General features: G+C 37.3%; 1 protein-coding gene across 1 annotated transcript in view; it reads right to left on the bottom strand.

Moving 5' to 3' along the window:
• LOC135709133 (neuropeptide CCHamide-1 receptor-like) overlaps window positions 1-27633 on the bottom strand; it is a 78615-nt gene that overhangs the window by 40238 nt on the left and 10744 nt on the right. Inside the window, exons 2-4 of the mRNA XM_065231337.1 lie at window positions 12677-12903; window positions 12505-12608; window positions 12073-12288 (exon numbers count right to left, since the gene is read on the bottom strand). Of these exons, the coding sequence (XP_065087409.1) occupies window positions 12073-12288; window positions 12505-12608; window positions 12677-12903 (547 nt within the window). The remainder of the gene's footprint in view (window positions 1-12072; window positions 12289-12504; window positions 12609-12676; window positions 12904-27633) is intronic.

Below are 27633 nucleotides of genomic sequence, written 5' to 3'. Positions count from 1 at the left end.
TTCGTTTTTGCACTAAATCCATCCGCTCAACAGATTCTGTCAGCTACCCCAGGCAGTGTTTTTTCAACTCTCCCGGCATCTCTAGAAGTTAGTTTTAACCTTTAAAAAAGTTTCCATCAGCTTCCGCTGCACAATGGTCCAGGAATTAAATCTAGCAGGACAAAAATAATAAAGCGCTGGGAATGCATCCAAATGAGTTGACGTCTTCATTGAGGTTTCTTGAATTAATTAGGATTACAATTTAGTGGATAAAAATAGTTCAAGTTTTAGCCGCAAAGGTAGCGCAGCGATAGAAACTTTTTTATTTCTTAAGTACGAGGTTTTCTGTCTTGGGCAAAGTTGTAGAAAGGTAGAATTTTATGAAAATTTGCCTGAGACGTAAAAGCTGTATATCTTCAAACAACTGAGATATACGAAGTCAAAAATTATATTAAAAGATCTGTTGGAAAATGTTTGCAACTTTTAGTTTTTACGCTTTTTAGTGTATTTTTTCTCTGAAAATGATATAAATTATCTTAAACATTGTTTTCTGTGTATACATTACACAAAAAAAACGTTTTGCCAAAAAATTAAAAAAATTTGATCAAAAGCTCTTGTTCTACGATTTTTGTAATTTTTAAGTGTCCATAATTTCAAACATTACAAAATTTTGCATTTTTTTATAAGCTTATAACAATTTGAGATATTAGGGTTTAATTTTTTATTTTATTTTCACTAAAAACATTATTTCTCTTTACAACTTTGTCTCAGATGTTATTTCAATCAGAAGTACCGCTTTCGTGCTTCTTTTTTGCATTTTTTGAATAATTTCAAAGACGCCATTTTGAATATTTTACAATTTTTTTGCAAAAGTGTGAATCACTACCCATAACAAACAATTTGCCAAGTTTTCATACAAATCGGAGAAGGTCATGTTTTTCCGATTTGTCATTTGGCGTGGAACTTTCATTTTTTATCGCTTTATTTGTTCCAAATTTAAAATGAATTTCATTTCATAATTGAAGAGGCTAAGTTTCAAATAACAGACTTGGAGTGGTCATTTTATACGATAGATGAGGAGATGAAAGTATAGAGTTGATAGTTCCGTTAAAGTACGGCAGTGCGAAAATTGTATATAGAGAGTAGAAAGCGAGCAAGGACAACTTTGAGGAAGGTACGAATCGGGTTGATCATCTCTCTTTACCAAACTCCCCAGTTGGAGATGGATGGTGAGGGGTATCCCCCCAAGTAACAATCTAAATGCTTGGAAGATTTATTCTTATTTTATCACTGTTTTATCATAGCATCTCTTGCAGCCAGGCCGTTAAATCAGGCCGTCAAGTCGTCTATAAAACTGTTTTAAGACTGCTAAAAACTCAGATTTCATAGTTTTAACGGTAGTTGTAAGGTGGTTCTGTATCACTACATATGACTGAAGAATAACACCAGAACAAAACATGCAATTCATGACCAATATAAAACTTGAAGCACTCTTATAACTTCATCAAAGCTTCATTACAACTTTCATCTTTATCAGAAGCCTAAGATTCACAGATAACAATAACAAAAAACACCGTTTCGCAACTCGTTTGTATGCGTGATTGATCCTGACATAGTCACGTTGAAGGGATAGTGTGCGGTGCTTGGTGAACTTCCTAAGAGCGGCTCTCTTTCTGGATTTCAGTCGACGAAATTCGCTTGTATGCCATGGTGGATGGGTCGTATGATGATGAATCTTTTTCGGAACGTGTCTGTCAATGATATATTCCAAGACATTTGAAATATTGAAATCATGCATCAGCTTAGTACTAAACGTCACCAGTAGCGGCGGGTGGCGACGATCCAGTCTCACCAGAGGAGTGGGCGCCTCGCATAAGAAAGGAGCCATGTCCTGGGCGCTTACAAAACAAAGATCCAAACTGCGGTTGTTCTGGTTAATAACATGGTTGATTTGAGAAAGAGTGGCTGAGCTATAATTGTCCAGAAGGAGCGAAGCGTAGGAATGGATGACAGAGTGATCCATGTCAGGATAGAGGAAGCCGTTGCGAGTTTTTTTTTCCGTGAAATCCCTGGGAGATTGAAGTCACCAAACACAATAACTTCATCGGTTGCTTTGGCGGTATCCAGAACAGAGAAAACCGATTGGCAATGGGTTTCGATGAGGTCACGCTCCCGTATACGGTCGGGAGGAAAGTAAACCGCACAGAAAAACAAGGTACGATCGCCCAGTTTAATCGACGTCCACAAATGCTCTAAGTAAGTCCAAGCATTATTTTCTAGTAACCTCGCTCTAAACCTAGAATTTATAGCCACTAAAACACCTCCACCTTTAACTTTGCGACTACTAGCAGCATTCCTATCGCAACGGAAAACTTCATAATCGTCACCGAACACCTGACGAGAGAGCGGGCGTGAATCCAACCATGTCTCCGTGAGAATAATGATGTCGTAGCAAAGATCCGAGGTAGCTACGCGAAAATCGTCGACATCACAGTTGATACCACCGACGTTCTGATAATACAGCAGCAAGTCTGAAGGAGCAGGTATAGTTTCAATACGTCCTAGAATCTGAGCAACTTGCGAAGGATGCCTTGATGGTGCAGGCGAATATTGGCTGGAAGCAATGAGCGGATCAGGAGTCGTTGAATCGATAACAGAAGTTGACTTGCCTATGCTGTCGAGTTGGAAGACCCCTGCACTACGCAGGGCCGGGACGACTGCTGAGCGCTGGCTGGAATGGCTCGACTGCGGTGGGAAGTACAAGGGCTTCCATGAGGCCAACTTCGGTGCGTCCCAGTGTACAGCTGCCTAACTGTGGCTGATAAGAAAAGCCAAATGGAATTTGCTGGACTGGCAAAGAGTTTGGATGAAGTTCGGTAGAGACAAGTGAAACATGTGTCAAAGAAGATGGCAATGACGAAACCGGCCATTCAGGAACAGGTTGGTTGACAAACTCTGTACAGCGATGTGATTTGTCACTTATTATGTCATGGTGTTGTCTTGGTGATCCGGGGATAAATTGGCATTTGGCGTTCGAGAAGGGTTCCAAAAATTTGTAACATTCCTGTTGTCCTTGAACTCACGGAATAGTATTCCCTTTGGCCACGTTGCAGTCGAAAAAGCCTTTGCTTTTAGCTCAGGACTCATACCGAGTTTGAACGAAATGAATGACAGACTGCTGACATTCTTACCATTGGCGACTAGTCTGAATGTCTCAACGTCATTTATTCCTAACCTCTGCATCGCCAGTTCACGTACTTGCTCCACTGTGACGTCACGAGAGATACGCGAAAGGTAGAGCCAAAACTTCTGCCTTGGAGGTGGTACAGCAAAAGTGCCGATAGATGGAGATATTGAGCTTGCAGTTCCACACATCAAATCCTGTTGACGGCGTTCAGCAGCTTCAGGTTTACGGAACAATCGTCGGCTTCGCAAAGACCCAGCGGCATTCGTATTACGAGTTGATGATTTTGGAGTAAGTGCACTGGAATTGATCAAAGCGGTGAAGTTCAGACAAAGTTCACCTTTGAATTCATTCATGATTTCCGACTTAATTCTTTGGACGATCTCATTATGATCACCAAGGACATGTTCTTGCACAGCCTTATAAGCGCCTCGAATGGAATTGCGGAAACGAATGTCATCCATTAATTTGGTACACGACCTGCACATCCAGAACAATTGCGAGTTCATTTTCATCTCATCGTTAACAGCTGAAGTGATATTGACGCATTTGAGGTGAAATTCCGCCTTGCAGAAGCCGCTGCATGAAATGGAATCGTCAATGACATCAGTAGCACAGGAGTGGCAAGTAGAAGTCATTTTCAGGATTGAAGTAATTCTCAGGATTTGATGCGATTGCCAAAGCAGAGGCATTCCACGAAGGTTCGCAAATCGATCCTGACCGATCATTTCCAATTACGCTGAAACTTTGCACAGTTGTTCCTTTTTAGTAAAGATGCCAATTTGTGTTATCAGTTCTTCAAATTGAATCACGACTACTTTTCTAACAGGGCCTGTGTAAAATAGTACTAATGAGTTTAAAAATATATATTGATGAAACGGTTTGTTGGATTGATTTGGTGTCTTAGCAAAGTTGTAGATATTATTTTGGCAATAATGTTAAAAAATATACACTGTAAAAAAATTTCGTTTGTTTCAATGAAAAAAAAAAATATTGTTATTAAAAAAGTTAATTTCTCAAAAAGTACATTTTTGAAAATTTTCGTTTTAAACTTTATTGAAGCTCATAATGTTTGCTACAAACTGACAAAGTTTGGTGATGGTCAACTTAAAAACAAAAAAGTTATGATTTTTTGAAAATTTTACGATTTCAATTTTGCACAACTTTTTCGAAGACACCATAGCAATCAAGCAAGCCGTTTTGACGTAGAACTACGTCTTTGTCGACTATACTGGGGTGCAAGTCAAAAAATATGTGTGGTGAAGGAGTGTTAGGTTTTGAACGCTTGTAACTTTGTCATTTATAGATGAAATAAAAATCCAAATACGCCAATCGATAGGATATTACATTACGAACCTGTTGAAATAAATATTTTTCCAATTTTTCTGTAATTAAACTTTTGAAAATGTACAAATGATAATTTTATCACTGATTTCATGAAATAAGCCTTTTTCCCAAACCCAGTCATCATAAACGAATACCACTTGGTTGCACATCATTCTGCTTGAACCTGAAAAGATATAAATCAGCGCTGCTCTCATGTCACTGCTCATTAACGCTTCGGACGGCGTGGCGCTTAGTCCTGCAGCAAGTAGGACCAAATCAGCGGCTTAAGGTGGATCACGGCGTGACCACAATGAGGAAAAGCAAAAATGTAAACCCTCCGCCCTTCACAACAATCTCTCGCCCCCCCTCAACAACCTCTCGCCCCTTTAACAACCTCTCCTACCCCCCCCCCCCCACCATCAAACCTCTCCTACCCTTCTCTCCACCATCAAATCCTTCCTACCCCCCCCCCTAAAATACCTCTCCTAACCCCCCCACCCCTCAAATACCTCTCCTAACCCCCCCCCCCCCAACAAAAAATAACCGAAAGCGAGACAGACTTTGACGATCCCTTTTTCCGGGAAATAAATTTTAAACATACCACAATCATTAGTAAAACCAAGTTTTAACAAATTTGAACAAAAAATTGCTTTGAAGACATGTTTGAAGACATTCAGTTGGTGAATTACACACAACTGTCGGTAAAACATATCTGGTGCCTTTACATATGCAATTATATTAACATCCAAAGTCCATCCTATTTTACATATTCTGTACAAAAGAAACTTTCTGCTCCGCCCCATTCATAAAAAAACTGCGGGAAATCCTATCAGGTTCTGAACCTGAAAAGATATAAAACAGCGCTGCTGTCATGCTTTTGCTCATTGTCGCTTCGGACGGCGTGGCGCTTGGTCCTGCAGTAAGCAGAACCAAATCAGCGACTTAAGGTGGATCACGGCGTGACCACAATAATGATGTAAACCCCCTCCCCCTTTCACAACAACCTCTCCCGCTCCCCCTTCACAACAATCTCTCCCTCTCCCCCCTTCACAACAATCTCTTCCCCTCCCCCCTTCACAACAATCTCTCCCCTCCCTCAACAACCTCTCCTAACCCCCCACCACCACTCATCAACAACCTTTCCTAACCCCTCCCCCACTCATCAACAACCTAAACCTACCCCCCCCCCACCCCTCAACAACCTTTCCTAACCCCCCCCCCCCACCCCTCAAATACCGCTCCTAACAAATCAATATCTATGTGACGGCAACATACTTAAAATATGTACATTTAAAAACCATGCGTGACCACTAGGGTGCTTCATTCTGAAAAAAGTGATGAATTTCTGATGGGCCACCCTCCAGTTCGATTCATAGCCCCAAAATATGAACCTGTGCAAAAATTGGTAAAGATTGATGAAGGTTTAGAGGTCGCGCCAATGATTTGAAATTTGTATGGGAATTACTATGGAAGAATTTAAAAAATCGCTTATATCGCTATAACTTTGCTTCTACTTGTCCAAATGTCGAAAAAATTTAGTATGTTATTGCTATGGCAATAAACAAAAAGCCTACAGTTGCTACGCTCAGTTTTGCAGCGTATCAAGAATTATAAAAATGTGAAAAAATGGCAAAATAGGGTAAATTGACAGATGAATATGTACAAGGCAACAACGCCAATTTCATCGCAACAACAACAGGCTTGTTGATCATTGTCATGACAACCACATATTTTTTTTTTCAACGTTTGGACAACTACAACCAAAGTTAGAGCAATGTAAACGAAAATCAATAATTTCCCATACTAATTCACCAAAATCTCCATACAAAATCCAAATCATTGGCGCGACCTCTAAACCTTCATCAATCTTTACCATTTTTTGCACAGGTTCATATTTTGGGGCTATGAATCGAACTGGAGGGTGGCCTATCAAAAATTCATCACTTTTTTCAAAATGAAACACCCTAGTGACCACACATACTATTCATTTGCGTGTAAATTTCATGTGTACTTCTGAGTGGATTCTGTTTATGTGTGGTCAAATGAAAATCATGTGGAATTTGACATGGATATTTGTAAAGAAAATGTGTAAATTGTTTTGAGTCAACCATAACCGAAACATTGAAATACTTGAAAATTTTAAGATAAAGTATAATAGTCAAAAATGCATGAAAAACATCGATTTTGTGTGGTTCTACGTCATACTGCGGTCGTGTCTAGGACACAACCCTTTACTTTTTTTGCAATGTATTAAAATGTTTATTTTATAAGCGCTTTTCTACACAGGCCCTATTGGAAAAGTAGTCGGGGTTCGCTATTACAATTTGTAATAGCGAATCCCGACTACTTTTTTATTTTCAAATTTCAACTTTAATCCACAAAATACATTTTTCTGCTCTTTTTTACTTTTTTTATTCGGAAACCTTATGGACAGATGATACATAATTTATTTTCATTGTAATACACTTACTTTCTGAGTTGGTTGGAAATGCTAACATGAAGCTTTAGTGTGATGATTTATTAGCTAGAGAATGATCTTTAGAAGAGGGTAGGTGGATAGTTCCGTTAGAGTACGGCAGTATGAAAATTGAATAGAAGTTGAAAATGAGCGAAGGGCCATTAAAGCGACAGTTTTCAAGATAGACGCACATTTTTGCCTAGCCCGTACGATGTACGCGGGGACTTGAAGTATGTCTCCAAGTCCACAGGCAAAAATGTGCGTCCCTCTTGTTGCTCATAAACTGACTGCGGCTGTGGAATAGTTCTAGCGACGTTTTCATCACTACCTAAAGCCCCACGTTGCGAGAGCATTTCCAGTCGATGGTGTGTTATAATGCAGTTCTTCTTTACCCAACTATTGTGTTGCTCCTCTCGTCATGACCAACGTGATCATCTCAGAGAGAAAGCAGTAGGGTGGTTGTTGCGTGCTGTACCATCATCAGCATTGTTGACGGCTACTCCCGCCTTGAGTTGTTACATTCAAAGTGTTTTTGTGTTACTTCATACGCGAAGTTAACGATTTTCAGAGTTGGTTGGAAATGCTAACATGAAGCTTTAGTGTGATGATTTATTAGCTAGAGAATGATCTTTAGAAGGTGGATAGTTCCGTTATAGTACGGCAGTATGAAAATTGAATAGAAGTTGAAAATGAGCGAAGGGCCATTAATGTGACAGTTTTTCAAGATAGACGCACATTTTTGCCTGTGGACTTGGAGACATACTTCAAGTCCCCGCGTACATCGTACGGGCTAGGCAAAAATGTGCGTCTATCTTGAAAAACTGTCACATTAATGGCCCTTCGCTCATTTTCAACTTCTATTCAATTTTCATACTGCCGTACTCTAACGGAACTATCCACCTACCCTCTTCTAAAGATCATTCTCTAGCTAATAAATCATCACACTAAAGCTTCATGTTAGCATTTCCAACCAACTCTGAAAATCGTTAACTTCGCGTATGAAGTAACACAAAAACACTTTGAATGTAACTTACTTTCTATTTTTATTTACATCACTTCTTAAATACTTCGAATATTTTGGCATCATTATCATTACAGTTTGAGTAACTTTTGGGTTTAATTTTATTTTCTGAAACAGGAATGAAAGAATGAAACTTTTGAGTTCCTTGAATTATTGTTGCATTATTATAAGGCACGTTGAGGTGTGAAGCCATACTTTCGTATTCCTCTGTTGTGGCAAAACTAAACGATAATTTTGTTAATTCTTCTTCTTTTCGATTATTTGCCCAATTATAAAGCTCTCTTGCATTTTTTATTGGATGTTCACGTTCTTTGGCCAAACTTGCTCTAGTTGCCATGCGTTTTATTGTACCTCCAATAGCGTCACAAGGACCTTTCCCATCTGATGTTGCAAATAAATGCCATTCGGCTTCAATTCCATACTTTGATTTAAATTTACAAAGGCTAGCAAAATTTTTCCGGTTCTTGTACTGTGACGCGGCTCCATCGGACATAAAATAAATCTTGTTGATTCTTTTACTTTGGTTAATGCGAATAATTTAAGAAAAATTTAATAATTAATAATTTTAGAAATAAATAAGTTAACAGCCACTGAGTCATGCCTTAACTCTTCATAAATTATAATAAAACTTAAATGTTTAACTTGCATATTTCCTCTAAAATATACAACAAATGGATGAATGGTAGCTTGTTAGACATTCCAGTGATGAGACTGAACTTCATCCTGTAACACAAAGCTGTAGTTTTCGAAAAAATCACAAGTAACTAAAAATTGACCTTCTTGCAAATTATTTCGTGTAGTTTTCAAAACATTAGATTGCTGTGTTTTTATGAAATCATGTGGTATCAAACTTGTCAATTTCATGCAGAAAATGAAACAAACTCGTCTGCAGGCTTTACAATAGTTTCTAAATCACATCTATCCGTGGTAACCCACTGTTCAAAAGAAAGCTGCATTTTTCCTCTAATTGTTTTAATAAAATGTTTTCTAATGCGGAAGAGTCTGGACAATCTTCACAACACCGTAGATAGCAATATGTTGTCTTGTTTTCACAAAGTAGGCTGTCAGTGAACGTTTTTACATCATTTAAATGGTTAAGTTTTTTCAAACTGTGTAAAATTAGATTGATGTTTTCATGCGTTGTGCACACGCAAACATTGTGGGTTCCAGAGCTGGTTAAAAGTTTACATTGCTTAGGGCGGAGTTTTGCAAATGAAGAGAATCCAATTTTTACATTGCAGTGAATTTCATTGAATCGTTTATAAGCTTCTCTCAAAGTCATCATTAGTAATCTTTTTTAAATGGCTTGTCGTTTTCCTTCTTTCTGCACAGACACATAATCTTTTTGACCAGGCATTGCCCGGCTTATATCATCATCTTCAAAAAAATTATGACTGCCAATTTTGTTTCATCACTTAAGGCTGTGCCATATTTTGCGGTTTTTGACGAATGACCTTCCTTTATCAACTTAGCCTCTGTTGCAATATATCTACTAGCATTAAATTGATGCATAATTTTTTGTGTTGACCATGAATAAGGCAATAACGATAAAATTAATAAATTTTCACTTCTTGCAGTGGATGCATTGGAAAACTTTTCCTTTATGTTTTCTAAAACTTCTTTGAGTTCATTCACTTCGTCAGCCTCAGGCTCGAAGTTGAGAAGATTCTTTCTAATACATTCGTTGATTTCACGGTGCTTCTTTTCGGGGAAGCGAACCCCGACTACTTTTCCAATAGGGCCTGTGTAGAAAAGCGCTTATAAAATAAACTGTTTAATACATTGCAAAAACGGCTTGCTTGATTGCTATGGTGTCTTAGAGAAAGTTGTGCAAAATTAAAATGCGATTCTTGAAAAAATATACACGGTTGAAAAACATGTGTTTTTAATGAAAATGTAAAAATCGTGAAATTTTCAAAAAATCATAACTTTTTTGTTTTTAAGTTTACCACCACCAAACTTTGCCAGTTTGTAGCAAACATTATGAGCTTCAATAAGGTTTGTAATGTACTTTTTGAGAAATTTACTTTTTTAATAACAAATATATTTTTTTCATTGAAACAAACAAATATTTTTACAGTGTATATTTTTAACATTATTGCCAAAATAATATCTACAACTTTGCTGAAGACACCAAATCAATCCAACAAACCGTTTCAGCAATATATATTTTTAAACTCATTAGTACTATTTTTACACAGGCCCTGTTAGAAAAGTAGTCGTGATTCAATTTGAAGAACTGATAACACAAATTGGCATCTTTACTAAAAAAGAACAACTATGCAAATTTTCATCAAAATCGAAGCCGACAAATTAAAAAAAATTTAAAAAATTCGTTAATCTGTAGAGAATTGCTCAGCAGCGCTACTACACAGTTTAAAGTAATGCGCCTAGAGTAGTATGCAACAACAGAGCAGGTAAGCTTGACGGCGAAAGTGCAATACAACGGTAGAATCCAGGCGATAGCAATGCGCCAAAATGTTTGCAACAGTTTCTCCACGAGCTCAACAAAAGCTCGCAAGCCTCAAAATTTTGCTGGTAGATGGCGCTTCGGAAAAAAAATCACGTGGCGTTTATGCCCAGGGAAGTCGATACATTTTACAACCCGAAAAAATGCTAGACCGGACCGGGAATCGAACCAAGCAACCTTCAGCATGGTCTTGCTTTGTAGTTGTGCCTTTACCGACTGAGCTAAGGGTGGCTAAGTAGATGCATTATTGGATAGCATTAAGGAACATGTATAAATTACGTAGCATTAGATGGGGGAGGGAGAGAGTTTCAGAAGTTGTGACCGGCCATGTATTACGTAAAGCTAAATACGCTGCAAAATGGAGAGTTTTTTAAATTAGTCAAACATACGCTGCGTAATTTATAAATGCTCCCTTACTGAGCATTAACATTTACTCGAGGAATACAATTGCAATTAAAGGATGAACTGTGCTTTTTTTTTCCCAGAATGTAACATCACCGAACACCACTAACCTCAATGAAAATCTTCCATTTTTTGTTCGCTGCTCGTTTTTTTTTCCATTTTCGGGTTAAAGTTCAGAGGAAGTGACATTTGGGAAAATAACATTAGGGGAGCTGACGCACAATTATTCAAGCAAAAAATAGAATAGTGACGTAGCCATACCTAAGTTCACTACGGTAAAAATACTAACTTTTAGCATAGCTCGAGATTATGACCTTCCAATATAAATTAAATTTTATAAAAGCAGTATCTAAAATTAAATGCGAGTTGTTAATTATAAAACAATAGGTGCAATCTAAATAGATGAAATTTATTTCAGCTGTAAGCACAAAGTTTATTTTGGTCTTTTTTTTTATGGCCAAAAAGTCAAAACATTTAGTTAAATGTAGAATGTCAGTACACTTAGACCTTACTCATTTAATAGGCATATCGAGTTCAATCCTTTTAAAATATTAAAGTTAACGGTTAACATTACCGCCGTTAATTTATTTTGTTTTTTTTTAAACATTTAACGTCAATGCCTTGAAATCCTAGACAAATTTATTAACGGTCGACGCAAACTTGTTGTTTAACGTTGCCCACCACTGCCTATGTGTGTGTGATTTATATTTGTTAAGATACATGATGAACTTTGAATACAGAAGCTCAGCCATTTGCATTCGAAGTTCATGTGAAATGGCAATAGAATTTTATCTGTGAACTGATATCATCTACTAGTTTTATCTCAAATGTCTACGACTGGACTAAGCAAGACTTCAACCCTATTTTTGGATCGGATTTCGTGCAAAAAATTTCCTTGGCATTATCAAGTCAACATTCGGCTTGTATAGCTACCATGTGTTCTGATCCAATATTAGAATACCATATGACAGTGATTTCGTCGCTTGCCCAGAAAAACAACAAGCAACTGCTGTGCTCCTACACGTTGTAACATTACATGCGGATACTATGAATGTAAATACATATTGTACACGGTCGATCAGACTAACTCAGAGAGGGAGAGAGAGAGTCACTTTTACTGAGTTGTATGATAAATTTCTGAACTGGTTCTCAGGAATTCCTTACTCAACTGAGTAAAAGTGACTCTCTCTGAGTTTATCTGATCGGCCGTGTATAGACTATCATCCACCTACCTGCCTAACCGTTCCTTGCGTTTCACCAGGCACATGTTTCGCACTGTGTATCAGATGTCGTGCTATCAGCACATAGAACATTGCTATAATACACAGTGGTATCGCGTAGTACGCTAGGAACTTTCCGAGAACTATACCGCGGGCATATTCCTGGCCCCAGTTTCCCGGAAATGGGTAGCAAAAGTCAATCGTTATGTCCTTGTTCACTTTTTCCGTCTGCCGCGTGGTTGGTGGTGATGTTTCAATTGGGTGAGCACCGAAGGGCATGAAAATAGGAAAAAACATAGACGAATGATAACAGCGACCGTGATGGATTCCCTATCAGGCTGAAATTTATGTGTCCGTATCACAGACACTAGTAGCTTTCATTGGTAGCTAGTGTTGTGATTGATCTGAACACTGAATTTGGCACGTTTGATTTGATTGTCTTACCCTGATATGTGACCCAAGGATTGCAGGAATGGCGAATACAATCGCCAGTATCCATATGAGAACGGCAATGGTGATGGCCATCCGTGTTGCTTTCCGTCCACTACCTGTAAAAGGATCCGGATCTGTATACACAATGTTACATAACAGAGACATCGACTGCCTGGTGACATACCATGAGCGTGAAATTTTCGCAGTGGATCAACGATGGCAAAGAACCGGTCACCGGAAAGTGCGGTCAGTGTGAACACCGACACACCAATCGAGACGTCTTTGATGAATTCGGATGAAGTGCAAAGTAAGCTTCCCCAGGGCCAGGAATCCACCGTGTAGAGAATTGACGTAAACGGAACAGTTGTCACTATTAGCAGCAAGTCTGCTAATGCTAATGATAATATATAGCTGCAAAGAGGGAAGAGCAGGGAAAAACTTGTGTTATAAAATCAGTGGAATTAATTTATTATTGCAAGTAGTTTAAATTCATTTGTGCATACAACGCAGCGGAAGAAGCCGAAGGAATGAGACCGTAGTAAAGGAAATAGTCCAGGATAGACTTGTGGCGCCAGGATTGCACCGCAATCACGTTTGTAACGGTTCCACGCCGCAACGAAGGCGATAACTTGTTTATCTGATAATTGCCGCTATTATCATGGTAAAGTTAGCACAAGGAAGCTTGCTATGTGATTACACTGTCAAGCATAGGAGAAATATAACCAAGATAAATGTTATGTTCCTTTTTCCTAGGATCATGCCGTTCAATCTGCATGAATTTATCGCATTCACACGGCTTAATGTGCTATTTTGTGTTTCTTTTTATGACTAAGTCAGTCTAGAAAGCTACGATCATCGTACATGTAACAATACCCCCTCCTCTACAACTATGCATATGCGATAGAGACATTGTTTTTCAATAATTGATCTCAAGAAGCTCCAATTTTTTTCAGTTTTGATTCTGATTTGTACGCTGGCAGTGTTGGCAGAAAAAGTGATTTTTACAGTTAATTCAGACCATACATATTTGAACAGTTATAACTTTTTTTAGAAACATCCTAACTTCCTTCGGCAAAGTTGTGAGTACTTACTGGACTATACTTTCACATGGTTAGATGCATGGTTCAAACAAAATTGTGGCCTCTAGAAATGCAAATGCAAAAAAGTAGGTTTTCCCATTCTAATTTCCATACGAATTTCAAATGCAATGCGGAAAGCCGGGTTACAACCAATTGATGAGGACAAGTTTGTGTTTTTTTTTTTATATAACGGATACCCACCCTAAAATAGAGGTACCAGACATGTTACGCAGAATCAGGTACTCTATTTTGTAGGTGAGAATGAAATCACAAATAGAGTATCATCAAAATACATGGCATGATGTATTGAGGTCGTGAGAGCGATTTTTCACTCTCAAATTTGAAATTTTGAGCTTTCTGGGGACTGGTAGTAAATCGGGTACAAATGTATGGGGAAAAGACATTTTTATGTAATTGTCTTTTTTTTCTTTCTTTGATTTGTTTTCCGTAGATCTTGTTTTCCATACTGAGTACCAACAGTACTCAGTGTAAATTTTAGTGCTCTGAGACTGACATATACGAGCGTCAATTTTGACATAGAATTGAGTCATAATAGACGTGAAATGCAGCTCAATTAAACGTATTTTTCGTCGAGTAACGAACTTTTCAGTCTCGGAGAACTTAATTTTACATGACATGTTTGTTTACGTCTTATCCTTTATGTCAAAGATGGATTCTGTCACGTGTAAAATTAAGTATTTCTAAGTGTGAATGCTACCGACACCAGGTTGACTTATTTCTGGGAAATAAGTCAACGACAAAGTTCACGAATGATTTATTTAGGCTGTCATTCACTTTTTTTTTACCTGAAAATGCATCGAATACGAATTATTCCCACTTCTCTCAATTACTAATAGGGGAGATTTTTCAAAAATGTGGAGTGTATTAGTGAAAGAAATAAATAATATCGAAAAAATAATGAAAAAAGACTGCCGTCTGGGACTTTTACCACGAACGTTGGTGATTATCAGACCTGAGCTTTCTCCACTGCTCTCTCCATGATTCGGACTATGGATAGGCTAAAAGTGAATAAGAAACGTATTATTTAATATTATCGGGGCTTCTTATGTCTTCATCACCTCCTGTTGAGAATTTATTTAAGCAATGTCAGGAATGCTCATGAACCCCCAACATTTGCCAGAAAACTTACTACTAACTCAAGGTATCTTCCAAATAAGCTTCAAAAGTGATTTTTTTTTATCAAATTTTAAATTCAGTCCTCTATATCCGTAATACGCGCGAACCTTTGTAGACTACTTTTTTTTAATTAATCTACTATTAAATCAAATATCAAAAATCCATCATCACCATAGTGACGAACAGAAATAGTTTTTGCAGTGCTACAATAATTATTAAAAAGTCTTTATGACAGCTATCCATATAAAATAATCCGTTAGAGATAACTTCGTCAAGATGCATATTTTGTCAATTCTTAAAAAATTCACTGGATAACTGTTCAAAAGACAGTTTTAACGTGTGAAATGCACTGTCTTAAATTACGTAAGTGTTGCTGAACGTTTGATATGTCTAGGCATCGAATTGAAAACATTTATTCTTCTATAATATAATGAATTTTGTGAAGCACAAGTCAAGAAATGTGGCGTAAGCCGCGTTTCTAGTATTATATCTATGAAAGTCACTTCCTCTTTCAATTCGATCACACAAATATCGAGGCAGCAAACCGTTCACTACTTTAAAAATGAACACCATAGTCAAATATACAATTCTTTGCTTCACCGACAACCATTGTAAGGCGTCTAGCATCAAAGTTGAGGAAGTGAATCTATTACATCTCAATATCAAACGCATTATTTTATTCTGCATGCGCTGTAATCTCGATATTTGTGTTGCATTGGCCAAAAATAAAATGGAAGGGCAAAAGTCTAGATGAGGAGAGATGATTGATTTGTATAGCTGTATTTTACTGGTAATAGTTAAATCGTTTTTCAGACGACATAGCATTCCATACTTCTTGGCAATTTTCTTGATGACATTGTCAATGTGAGAGTTGAACTTAGGTTTGTCATCAATTATCACGCCAAAATATTCAATCTCGCGATTGCGATCAATAGTCTCATCATCAATTGCAAAAAGATTAATGTCGCAAAATCGTAAAACACGTCGCAAGTCATTAATATACATAATAAATAACAGGGGCCCTAATACACTTCCCTGGGGCACTCTAATACCCCGTTCACATTACAACCTACATCACCTAATATAGGCTGTCTTGCAATGAGCACTCATACATAGGATTTCCAGTGAAAACTAGATGTATGAGTGCTCATTGCAAGACAGCGTATATCACGTGATATACGCTGTAATGTGAACGGGGTATCAGGTTATTCCCCATGGGACTGGAAACATAATCATTAAAAACAGTCCGTCAGTTTTGTCAGGCGAATAGCTTTCAAACCATTAATATGCAGTACTCGTAATTCCAAAGCGCTTGATTGATCTTAACAATAAGTGCCTAGAAATTGTTTCAAAAGCGCGTTTTAGATCCAAAAAAACAGCAACAATCGTATCTTTACACTCCAAGTTATTTTTCCACTTCGCTAATACCAAATTCAACGCGGTTTCACAAGAATGACCTTCCCGATATCCCGATTGTTCTGGTATCAACAAACTATTACTATTTAAATACTCCAACAGCTGGCCTTTAACAACAAGTTCTAAAATTTTCTCTAATGTGTGCAACATGTTGATAGGACCAAACTCTTCGGCTTTAACCGTTCCAGCAACTTTTTGAATAGGAACCACTAAGGATTCCTTCCATATTTGTGGCACATGTCCAGTTTGCAATGATTCATTAATAAGGTCCAGCAAAATGTGGCCAATGACATGAAAGCAATCTCGAATAACTCTAGCATTAACATTATCTACTCCAGCCGATTTTCCTAATGAAAAACAAATAACTCTAAGTTCATCTAATGTAATTGGGTGAAAAACTTCAAATCTACAACTACTATTAACTGGCTGTTTTATTTCGTCGGGTTCATCGACCAATTCAATTGATTGATTAATCAATGAAACACTGTCTACAAAAAATCATTAAACTTAGATGCAATTACTTGTTCTGACTGTTCTAATGTGCCATTAAAAGCTATGGACCGCTATATACCAGTTTTTATACATCATATGATAGAGCTTCGTTTTCTCAGCACAACGATATTTTTTATCGATCCCGTAGACATTCATCTCGATTTTTAAATCAAGATTAAAATTTTTGATCATTGACACTAAATCTATTCGTTGCCAGCTCGCTCCCATACAAAGTCCCACCAAGGGGCGCTAAGATGGTGATTTTTGCTAATGTAATCGTGCTTATTTGAAATTGTTCCAGTGTACCAAAATTGATGAAATTTTGGATTTCGGTTCCATTTTTAATGCAGATAACGAGTATGTATTTATCTCAACAACCCAATTGAGGTCTAAAGATGGATAAAGGTAATCGACTTGTTCGGGTCCCACGATATCTCAGGACTGGATGGACATGGGTGAAATATGGGGTAAAGATATAGAGTTATCTCTATGGCAGAATTTTGACAGCTGCGGTAGAACCAACCGGTGGAAACTGACGATTTTAAATTGGATCACTACTTGACATAGGAAAATCCTCGAGCCCCTCATTTTATCTGTCAATCTTTCATAGCGAATCAAAACAAACATGGACTATAATGGGGTACGTTCATCGATGTACTTAGGACCGATAGGCTAGTCCAGTGTGAGAAAATTTTAAATCGTTAGTTGGTAGTATCACTTGGTAGAACTTGACAGCTGCGGTAGCAACCGGACGAAAATTTTTCATAAGATCCGCAATGCCGGCGCCGATGGTGTAGTGGAAAGCGTGACTGCTTTCTAACACCCCGGGTTCAATCCCAGCCGAGGTCGGTGGGATTTTTCTGAGACATAGAAATCTCTGGTCACGTCTTCCTTCGAAAGGGAAGTAAAGCCGTTGGTGCCGGCCCATGTGTGTTGAATGGGTGCGATATCCTACGCAGGTGTGGAAGCTGCCTTCCTGCACATTCTATTGCCGTCAATGGATGGCAATCGATGTCCGTCGGTGTTTGGCACTAGATTGCGGAACAGAGACCGACGTTAAATAAAGGAAAGAAGAAGATCCGCAATATCCATCCTGTAATATCCTGTGCTTTCCGGTATTTCGCAGTCAATCAATCAAATCGTAGACTACATATTAACATTAGGACTTGTGTTCTATGACTTCGCATGGTTCTGAAATATATTTTTAATTCCATTGAGGGCATATTTAGGTCAATCATTTCACAATGATGATTATAAACAGTCATCATCTAATTTACCGGTCCAAATTTAGCGTAATTGGTCCGATGGCGATCTGCTGCGAACAACTGTCGATTGCGTAATTGTCGGGAAGGTGCATACAAATTTAACCTTGACAATAGATCAGCTGAGTCAATGCGTTGCGAAATGATATTGTTTAATAAAGAAATCTTTGCGTAATCCCGACGTTCTTCCAATGTTTGAATGCTGATCAACAAGCAACGTGCTTCATATGACGGGAGAGGAAAAGCCGTCCAACCTAGCTTACGTAGTGCATATAATAAAAATTGCTTTTGGGTTGACTCTATTCGTTCTTCATGCTTTTGCAACGTAAAGTGATTTAATTGTATAAGGATCTTTAAAGTGAAGACCGAAACGTTTTATAAAATTAAGCATATTGCCTGCTCTATGTATTATTGTGTTAAAATGATCTACAAATATCAATTTAGAATCTAGAATAACACCTAAATCTCTTACATTTTCACATTTTTGAACATTTTCATTACCTAATGTAACACAAAATTTTTGTTTGTTTCGTTTTCTACTGTACGTTATAAGATTAATTTTTTTTTTATATTTAGTTTCAATAGACTTTTATTATTTTTTACCTGTTTTATATATGGGTATTAAGTAAGATTTTTTCCATTCCTTCGGGAATGTACCGGATTCAAGCGACATGTTAAACAGCCAGAATAAAGGGGTTGTGAGTTCAGTTGCTAAGTTTTTCATAAAAATAGGTGGGATTCCATCTGGTCCTGAACCTTTAGTGGCGTCCAAATCTCGTAGGCCATTCCAAATATCATGAAGCGAAATGTTATTAACGCCAACAGTAGTTGAAAAGTCAGGAAAATAAGAAAAATATTCATAATCACGATCATTATCTGAAAATTTCGTGTTTGTTTCTTAAAAAAAAAGTGGCGAAAAGATTACATATATCATCAGAATTATTACCTTCCTTTTCATCCAATGTCATTTTTTATAGAAAGCTGCACGGTTTCATTTAAGTTTTCACGTAATTGAAGAAGTTTCTTGGACATGATTTAATTTCATTCTCAGTTTTTATGTTATACTCAGACAGTGCCAAAGAAATTGCATCATTAAGTTGATCACAAATACTTAAATACTTTTCGAGATTATCACGATTTTTATGTTTTCTGTATATTTTGTGAGCTTTTTGCTTACGATTTTTCAAGTTAATTATATGATTATTGAACCAAACCGGATATTTGGAGGAATAATTGCGTCGTCTCCTTTTTAATGGAATTTCCTCGTGAATTACGTCAAACAGAATTTTATAAAAAACCTCCACTGCACATTCAACATTTACCTGATCCTTCAAAATGGTTTTCCAATTTAGTCCATTGAATTTATTTTGAATATTATCATAATTCGCATTTTCGTAGTCGAACACATTTTCATACTCACTGTCGTTGGGGTGTTGACTCTCATGAACAAATATGGAATACTCGATTGCTACTACTACGCTTTTGCTACGCAGTGTTACTAACGTGACAAGTATAGACAAAGTAGTAATAATGAATTATTCTATATTGCCGTTTCAGGGATAATAAGAACCGCGGAAGGGTGAAAATAAGACTCACAAAAAAATCTGCTTGCATTGGTTCCCTCTCTGTCTTTTCTTCTTTCCTTTGCAGCTGGTGAGAGGACGACGGAGCAGGCGGCGAGAAAAACATCGCCCACCAAGGGGGAGGTGAAAACTTGGCTGATCCATCAGCTTCAACGAGTAGTGGTAGTGAGTGAAGTAAGAGTGGAGAAGGTGGTTTTTGGGGAAAAGGAATAAAACGAAGAAGATTGTTTAGCTCGTGGAGCCTCATACGTACGGGGTGGCACAAGAAAGAAATGAATGAGCCCCTGAGATAGAGCGAAAAACCGATTTTCGACTTGACGTATAGTTGAGTATTATTATTGTTGTGCTCGCATATGGACGGTCTGGCGATATGGAAATGGTCCTAAACTGGTGTGTGTAGAGAGAGTTCATGCTGTATTTTAATTGCAATTAATTTAAGTGCGAAGAAACGGAAAAAAGTGCACGCACATGTCGCATATTGTGAATCGGTCGCTGATTGCATTTATGGTGGATCTAAGCAACTGATACAAATTGAGATTTTTCGAGAGGTGGGTGTGCACTTTTGACAGTGGTTCGACGGGTTGATAGCTATACCTACCTGTGTGTGTTTTTCTTCCGATCTGTTCAGCGATGATGGTATAATTAATTAAAATAAAATAAAACGGCTGTGCCGGGTAAATAGGAATACAGAAAAAAGGTACCCATGAAATATTTCCTATGTGTGATGCAGTGAAATGAAAATCGGAAGCAGAGAAGAGCAGTACATTGAGTACGAAGAGCAGAAAGAAGAAGGCGGATCAAGCTCCAGAAGTGTGAGCCGACTGGAAAGAAGCTAGATAAGAGAAAAAATATTGCAGTGGTTAAAGACAAAATCAATCCGTTGCACTGCTGTTTTCCTGTGTTGCAGTGACACCGTTATCGCCACTTTAAAAGGATTTACCTGATTTTACGGAAACAGATTCGATTATGGATATTAAGGTAAGTTGTTTAATGAAAATGGAGGAGTCAGCTGAAGCTAGAGCTTGAGCTGAAAGTGACATGTTTTAGACATATTTGCTGCTTTTATCATCCAAATTATAATTCTTATTTGTATTATAGATTATGAGCCCATTGATGGTTACACTTCTATAGTTTTAGGATGTGCTCATAATTTATTAATCAAATTTTGCTCATGTTGTACATACAAGTGTATCCGTGGCATTACTGGGTCTGCCACTCAAATGTGCCTTAATTATAACAATCTTTAAATTCATCAAATCAGCGATTATAGTTCGCCCTAAGTATATATGGTTTTCGTGTTTATTTCTATTGCGGTATCTCTTAAATGGTGTAATAATAATAATGTCTAGGATACAAAAGAAAATCTTCAATATGTTCGTTGTGACATTTATGGCAAATCTACTAATTCACTAATTCTTATTCTTCGATGCTAGCAGTGTAAATATTTACGTTTTATGGCAAATCCCAGGCAATCATGACATGTAATTAAAACAAAATAAAAGAAGAAAATATACCTTCTGCTATCATGATTACCTGAGTTGTGTCAAATAATGTAAATATTATTGTCCCATGAACCGAAGAATAATGGTTTTAAATATTGCAAAAATTTACATTTTTCATAAGCTTTTTTAAAAATTGTATATATTTTAAAGGCATACTTTTTTAGTAATGTTGAGTTTTAACACTTTATTATTTTTCACTCAAAATTAATTAAAAAGATACCTTGGATATTTTTCCCAGAAAGACTGTATTTTTCTCTACAACTTTGTCTCAGACGTCATTTTATTGATAAATGACAAAGACGCTATTTTGAACAAAATTACAACATTCAAAATGGCCGAATTTGTGTTAAAAAGTGAATGATGGCACATAATACATAATTACGCAAAGTCTTAATGAAATCAGAAAAGGTCGAGTTTTTCCGATTAGTCACTTGGCGTGGAACTGTACAATAGTGTCAGGTTTTAAACTCTTTTAACATGGCAATTTATGGATGGATTTAAATTTTTATCACACCACTCAGATTTTATATATATAATTCGTTTGGCAAAGCGATTATAGTAGTTTATCATTAGCAAACTATTGAAAAATGATCAAACTTATTGGTCAAAATCAACAAATCACGTGCTTGCTTCTTATAACTACTGAGAGTAAAGAGAAACTAGCCGATAGTGAATTCCTGCACGTTTTGTTTCAATGCAGCTAAGACACCGACCATACTATTTCCCCATTCCAATTCACCTCGGCATGTCCCGCCTGGTAACTTTAAGGTCCACCTTGATAGTACTCCCAGTGAATGGTCGACTGAAGTCTTCTACCTCGGTTTCACCCTTGATAGCAAGTTGCTGTCGCGTTCCTATGAGGACAAAACATCCACCAAGTGTAATATCGCTTAGCAACGGAACGTCCACCCTTTCCATTAAAAACTAGCTTGCTGTCCACAAGCAAATCACTCTTCCCGCCATTGAGTAACGAATGCCAATCTGGGAGAACTGTACAAAGTGCCATCACCTTAAACTCCAAAAAATCCAGAACAAGGTCCTAAGACGATCCTGAACAGTTCTCCGCGGACTCAAAATTCTGAGATCCATCGCCTTGTTGGTCTCCAGACACTTGAGAAGCGAACTACGCTCGTCCTCAAAAGGTTCAGAGACGCTTGAATGAGATCAGGTTAGGTAGGTTATTTTTTTTTTCAAGGGATATTCTGTAAACTAGTTGAAAAACGTGAATACGTAAATTAGACTAACAAATTAAACAAAAATGAAGAACCCTAGGGTATATCAATTGAAATGTATGGATAATGTAAAATCATAATCAATATGAAATAAAACTGCTTTTACTACGTTTTGTTTCGTTCAGTTCGACTGCGGATGTAGCAGTTGTCACATCTTTAGCGTCACGGCCGATTAGAGTTACTCAAAATTGAATAGAACTTCATTCAAAATCCTAGAAACTGGAGAACTCAGTGAGTGACTAAAACTTTCCCCGATTTTATTTATTTATTTCTTCTTTGACTGAATATCGTCATTAAATTTTCCAAACCTCGAAGCAATTTTCTTTGATGCAATTTCGAAAAATTTAAACCCAGTTGTAGCGATGTATCATATTAGATTGCAAAAAAATAGCATCATTTTTTGTAAAATAGCAAAAGGAATGTAATGACGACAGCTATTTGCTATCTGAATTGATGCTTTGAAAAAAAAAACTGGGTTTGAATTTTCGGACATCGCATTAAAGTAAATTGAACCTTCCCAACCATTTTCCTTAAAAATCTGCTTGAATGTAAGGGCAAGCTAGGAAAAGTCAATGAGTGCAAATGGAGAGATATTTTTTCTCGATTTTCAAATTTGAGCAGGTTTTTTAGAAGAATCAAGGAAAATTTTACTCTGTCAGCGTCAGTCAGTCAAGTAAAGTTGTTCCGTATGACAAGACCTATCGTAATGGGCATATCAGTTTAAAATATTACGTGATGAATTAGCCCAAGGCCAATAATCACGATAATAAAGAAAAAAGAAGAAGTTAAAAATATTACACACCACTAATGCCATTATATTTAATTTTGATTATAATGGCTTGCTTACGTCGACATACATACTCGACACAAGGTTGCTGTTTTAAGGTTGTTCAAATGACAACCTATTGTATAGTGGACAGCTCAGGTCAGAATTTTAACACCATGTAACTGACAGCCATAGCATGCCATTAAAGCTGATAATCTGACACAAAATGCTAATTTTTCTCTGAATTGGCAATATTTTCCCATCAATGAAGATAAACGTATTATTTAATTATTCCAATCAGGCCTGAACATGCTTACAGCTAAAATACTACTTTTCGAAATTAAGAAACTATGAGATATTATAATAATAATTTGTACATGTAAGATGCAAGTAAAGGAAGTACAGTTTGTGTATGACGCATAAAATCTGTCAATTTCGCTTCCAGAGTGTCATAATTAGCGATTAGCTAAAATAGCTAATTGTGACCCTCTGAAAGCAAAATTGACTGGTTTTATGTCTCATAAATAAACTTTACCTCCTCTTATTACATCTCATAATTTAATAATTTCGAAAAGTAGTATTTTAGTTATAATCAGTATGTTCAGGCCTGATTCCGATACTGAAACATTCTTTGGTGCACGGGACAATAATATTGACATTATTTGACAAATTAATTATATGATTTGAGTAGAAGCTATACTGAAGATCCGAGAGATGTCGCCCCTTCAGTGGGAGGAAAATCTTGTTTGCAGTATGGAGAATATCAGAAAATCCACGATTTGTGACTAAATATGCTTTCACAGAAGGAAACAAATAAACGAGTGTTTACCTTATCACCATAGAAATGTACTCGTGCAATTTTTGTGCATCTAAAACTGCCCATAAAGACGATAATGAATAAAAACTGAAAATTTTCATGCATTTTTAAATGGTTTCCTACCATTCCCATACATTCGAAAGTGACTGGCCCTCTGGATGTGGATGATGTCAAAAACAACAAAACATGATTAATTCCGGAGAACTTCGAGATTAGAGCGAATTGCTTTTGTGAACAAACAAGCCAAACACTGATTTCTCGTGAATTATAGCTCAATCTCGAGTTTGTTCGTGAGAGCTGTTATTCGCGAGAAATAGGCGATTGACGTGTTTTTTTACAAAAAAAAAAAAATTGCGCCCAAATGTCAAAGTTCCCACATGCGGTGTAAGCAACAGCTGTAAAATATGCAATACAGCCCCAAAATTCGTATGTATTGCATATTTTACAGCTGTCGCTTTATTTTTTCCCCTCTGTTCGGGACCTAACACCACTGCGACCAGTCATTTGATCTATTGTAGTATATCCCGTGTCCTTAGTTTAGTGCATGTCGTATTATTCCATCACTATTGAGAAATGATGAAGTAGGGGAATTTACGTATTCTCGTCAATCTAAGCAGCGTCCGCACTTCTAATAGCATTTTCACAGCGTCACGCACATATTTGACGTGTCTGTTTGTTTCAATTCATCTGCTGCTTGCTTCTCTATCCATTCCAATCGACAGAATTCTTCAAAACTGTTTGAAAGCATTTTTACAACGCTCTAAACTTCTCAGGTGAGTGTGACTATTGTCGTCAGCCTCTTTTTCTTCGGCAACCTTCCCATTAGAACTGCGTGTTAACCAGCTGTTCTATTATCGGCAACTCGAAATCAGCCCCATTTTGTAGTACGTATGCTTCATTTGAAGAAAAATCTGGCATAACAAGATTGCTCGGTCCTACAAATATAATCAGATTGAAGCTGAAAGACTAAAGAATCGTTTGGATACATTCAGGGAAGTGTGTTGATGGTAAAACATAGTGAAATTAACGTTTAAATTTTGGTTGCCGAAAACAGTCAATGGGTGCCGAAGCCGACATTTACCCTATTTGTTTTTTTTTTACAGTTGTCATTCTCGCATTTATCGCAAGGATCCGACTCTAATTGAAAGGTCCCGCTATTTACACCCTTCGGAGTGTTGAAACACCCTGCAAAGGCGCGCCCCTTTGTCAGTCACAATTGGATTCCTTAGCAACACAATTAAGGAACTACACCGATAATGACCATGCATCAGAACCCTAGTCTTAACCGCTTCAAACTAGGGAACAACGAATAGATGATTAGGAATCACATAGATGAAGACTAACTAACTCATTTTTCCTTGTTTCAAGATCATCCTCGGTGGACAAAGCCGAGTCTTGTTACTATCAACAAGGCATAAAAAGTAACAAGGACTAAGACGTGTTCCTTTGATTACTGAAAAATCCTGTTCCCCTACACACTTAGAAATTATCGCCGACTTCAGTTATTTTTACCGAAATCTGAACAGCTGAACTTTTCGGTAAAATTTATGCAATGCAATTCAATTGCTTTTCGGCTACTTTGAAACTAAATCTCTACTAAAAGGACAAGATTTGATCATTTAAACAAGGTTGAACTATAGTTTGAAGTAGTCAGGACATGTGGTAGATCTTACATCCCGTAACGTACCACGAAAAGATGATATACCCATGTTACGGGGCATTGGCTCATCGCTGTCGCTTACACCGCATGTGATTGTTTTGCGTTGGTTGATCAAATTTGTTATGGGCCAGAAATGTATAGACCAGTGAACAGGGTACTGTCAAAGTTGTGAAATCCTATAGTGGAAACATTTGACGTTAGTCCCGTGTATTGAATTTATTACGTTCAAAATAATAAAACAACCGATAGTGAGTAATGAGGTTGGTATGCGAGTACTTTTGACCTCGTCTCAAATGTACTCGCATGTGAAGTCCCATCTGATTTCATTCTACGTATCCTAACAAAATACCACGGATATTGATGTATTCAAGTAACCAACAATAAACTCATGTTGCAACGAAACTATGTTGACCATTAATACTGGGTTTTATGCCTAAAGGGTGTTACGTTCAAAATTGGATCAAACAAGAATGCCAGTAATTAATTTTTTTATTAAAAATATCAAATAATTTTTCTTTTTTAAGTTCAATTAGTTTAAAATACACAAAAAATATTCACCTAAGCTTCCGGTTGACCAAATCTGAACTGCTGGGCCTTTCGTTTAACTCCTGCAATCAGATTCTGTACAGCCTCCTCGTCTACTTTGTTCGCCGCAGAATGCCTGTTTGCCTTAAACTGCTTCTCGCCTCCAACAGTTTTTTGGGTCTTCTTCAGGTTCCGCTTGACGATGGCCCAGGATTCTTGTGTTTGGGCACCACTTGCACGTTGTTGGCGGCATACTAGTCCATGACTTTCTCCGTAGTGGCAGGATGCCAAATCTGGCCAAAACAGCACAGAAAAATCGTGTTGCTTCAGGAAAGGCAGCAGACGTTTTTTTCAGACACTCGTTCACGTAAATTTCCTGGTTGGCGGTCCGGTTGCAATAAAAATGTCACTTTTCAAGTATAGATAGCCTGCCAAACCAGATATTTCTTAGCGAACTTAGACAGTTTCATATGCTTAAAAATGTCTGCATGTATAAAACTCCTGCTAGGAAACTTTTTGAAGTCTGCCTTGACGTAGTTCGGTGCAACCAGTAGTAACTGAAGAACAAATGTCAAAATCAAAATAGAGTCATCATTTTGCTCGCACACATCTACAAAATGAGGGGTTTTCAGGTTTTTAAATGTTCGATTAAAAGAAATTCGTCAAGTTTAAGTCGACCAAATTTTGATCGTAACACCCTTTAGATGTAGCTAAAAAGCAACAACGTATACAAATAACTTTAATCGTCATTTTATAAACATGACGATTTTCCATATGGGACTGATATGCAAGTACCGGTAGTTTACCAAACGGTGAAGAATACTTTCCATCTGGCAAAACCTAATATCAAGTCATACGACGAGCTATGTGCTTTGTTGAAAGGAAGATTTCGTCCAACGGTTGTCACCTATCGAGAGAAAGAGAAAACAACGTTCTACAGGGCTTGACAGGAAACGGAAGAGAGCGTCCAGGAATGGCATGTCAAATTAAAGAACTTATCGTTGAATTGTGAATTCGGAGAAAACCAGTAATGCTTTAACCCTTTTCGTGGTGCGTTACTGGTTTAAGATCTACCTCCGGGTATTTTATATAATGTACGCGTCCGGGAATAAAAAGAAAAGTTGTTTCATAAATTTTATGCTTCCAGATATTTTTGCGGGGAATGATTTTCTAAAATCTTTAATAGCAAACCAGGCTTTTGTGGTGGCTAAATCAAACTTTAATTAGCATATCTCTGGGGTACTTTCTTACATTAAACTTACAATTGTTGGTGAACCTTTGAACATTTAGATCCTGCCACGAATCAATGAGCGATAAATGTGGAAAGCACTGTTGAAAATAATGGTCCTATAGGTTAGGTGCTCAATTCAATAATTTCAATGTACTGACGCTTTAATTTACCGTTTACTAATATGGGTCATTCCAGCTCAAGTGGGTACGATCCACCTCATGCCGAGCACAATTTCGGTTGTTTCCGCACGTACAAGACAGATATCCTTCGAAATTTGCGCATCCGATTTTCCTATTCCCCTCAGCAGTTCTTCTTCATTGGATAGGAAATTTCGTATTTCGAATCCGCTTTTGGAATGGAAAAGCTTCACTTCATTTACCATTTCGACTGCTTCGTGGATTGACCTGAAGCTATATAAGTAGTCGTCCACGTAGTGATG

This window comes from Ochlerotatus camptorhynchus, unplaced genomic scaffold (genome assembly GCF_037179485.1).
Source record: "Ochlerotatus camptorhynchus isolate MF236.1 unplaced genomic scaffold, CSIRO-AGI_Acam_v1.1 ptg000351l, whole genome shotgun sequence".
Lineage (NCBI taxonomy): Eukaryota > Metazoa > Arthropoda > Insecta > Diptera > Culicidae > Ochlerotatus > Ochlerotatus camptorhynchus.
Note: the sequence above shows the minus strand (reverse complement) of the source record. Positions and strands in the feature narration are given on the sequence as shown.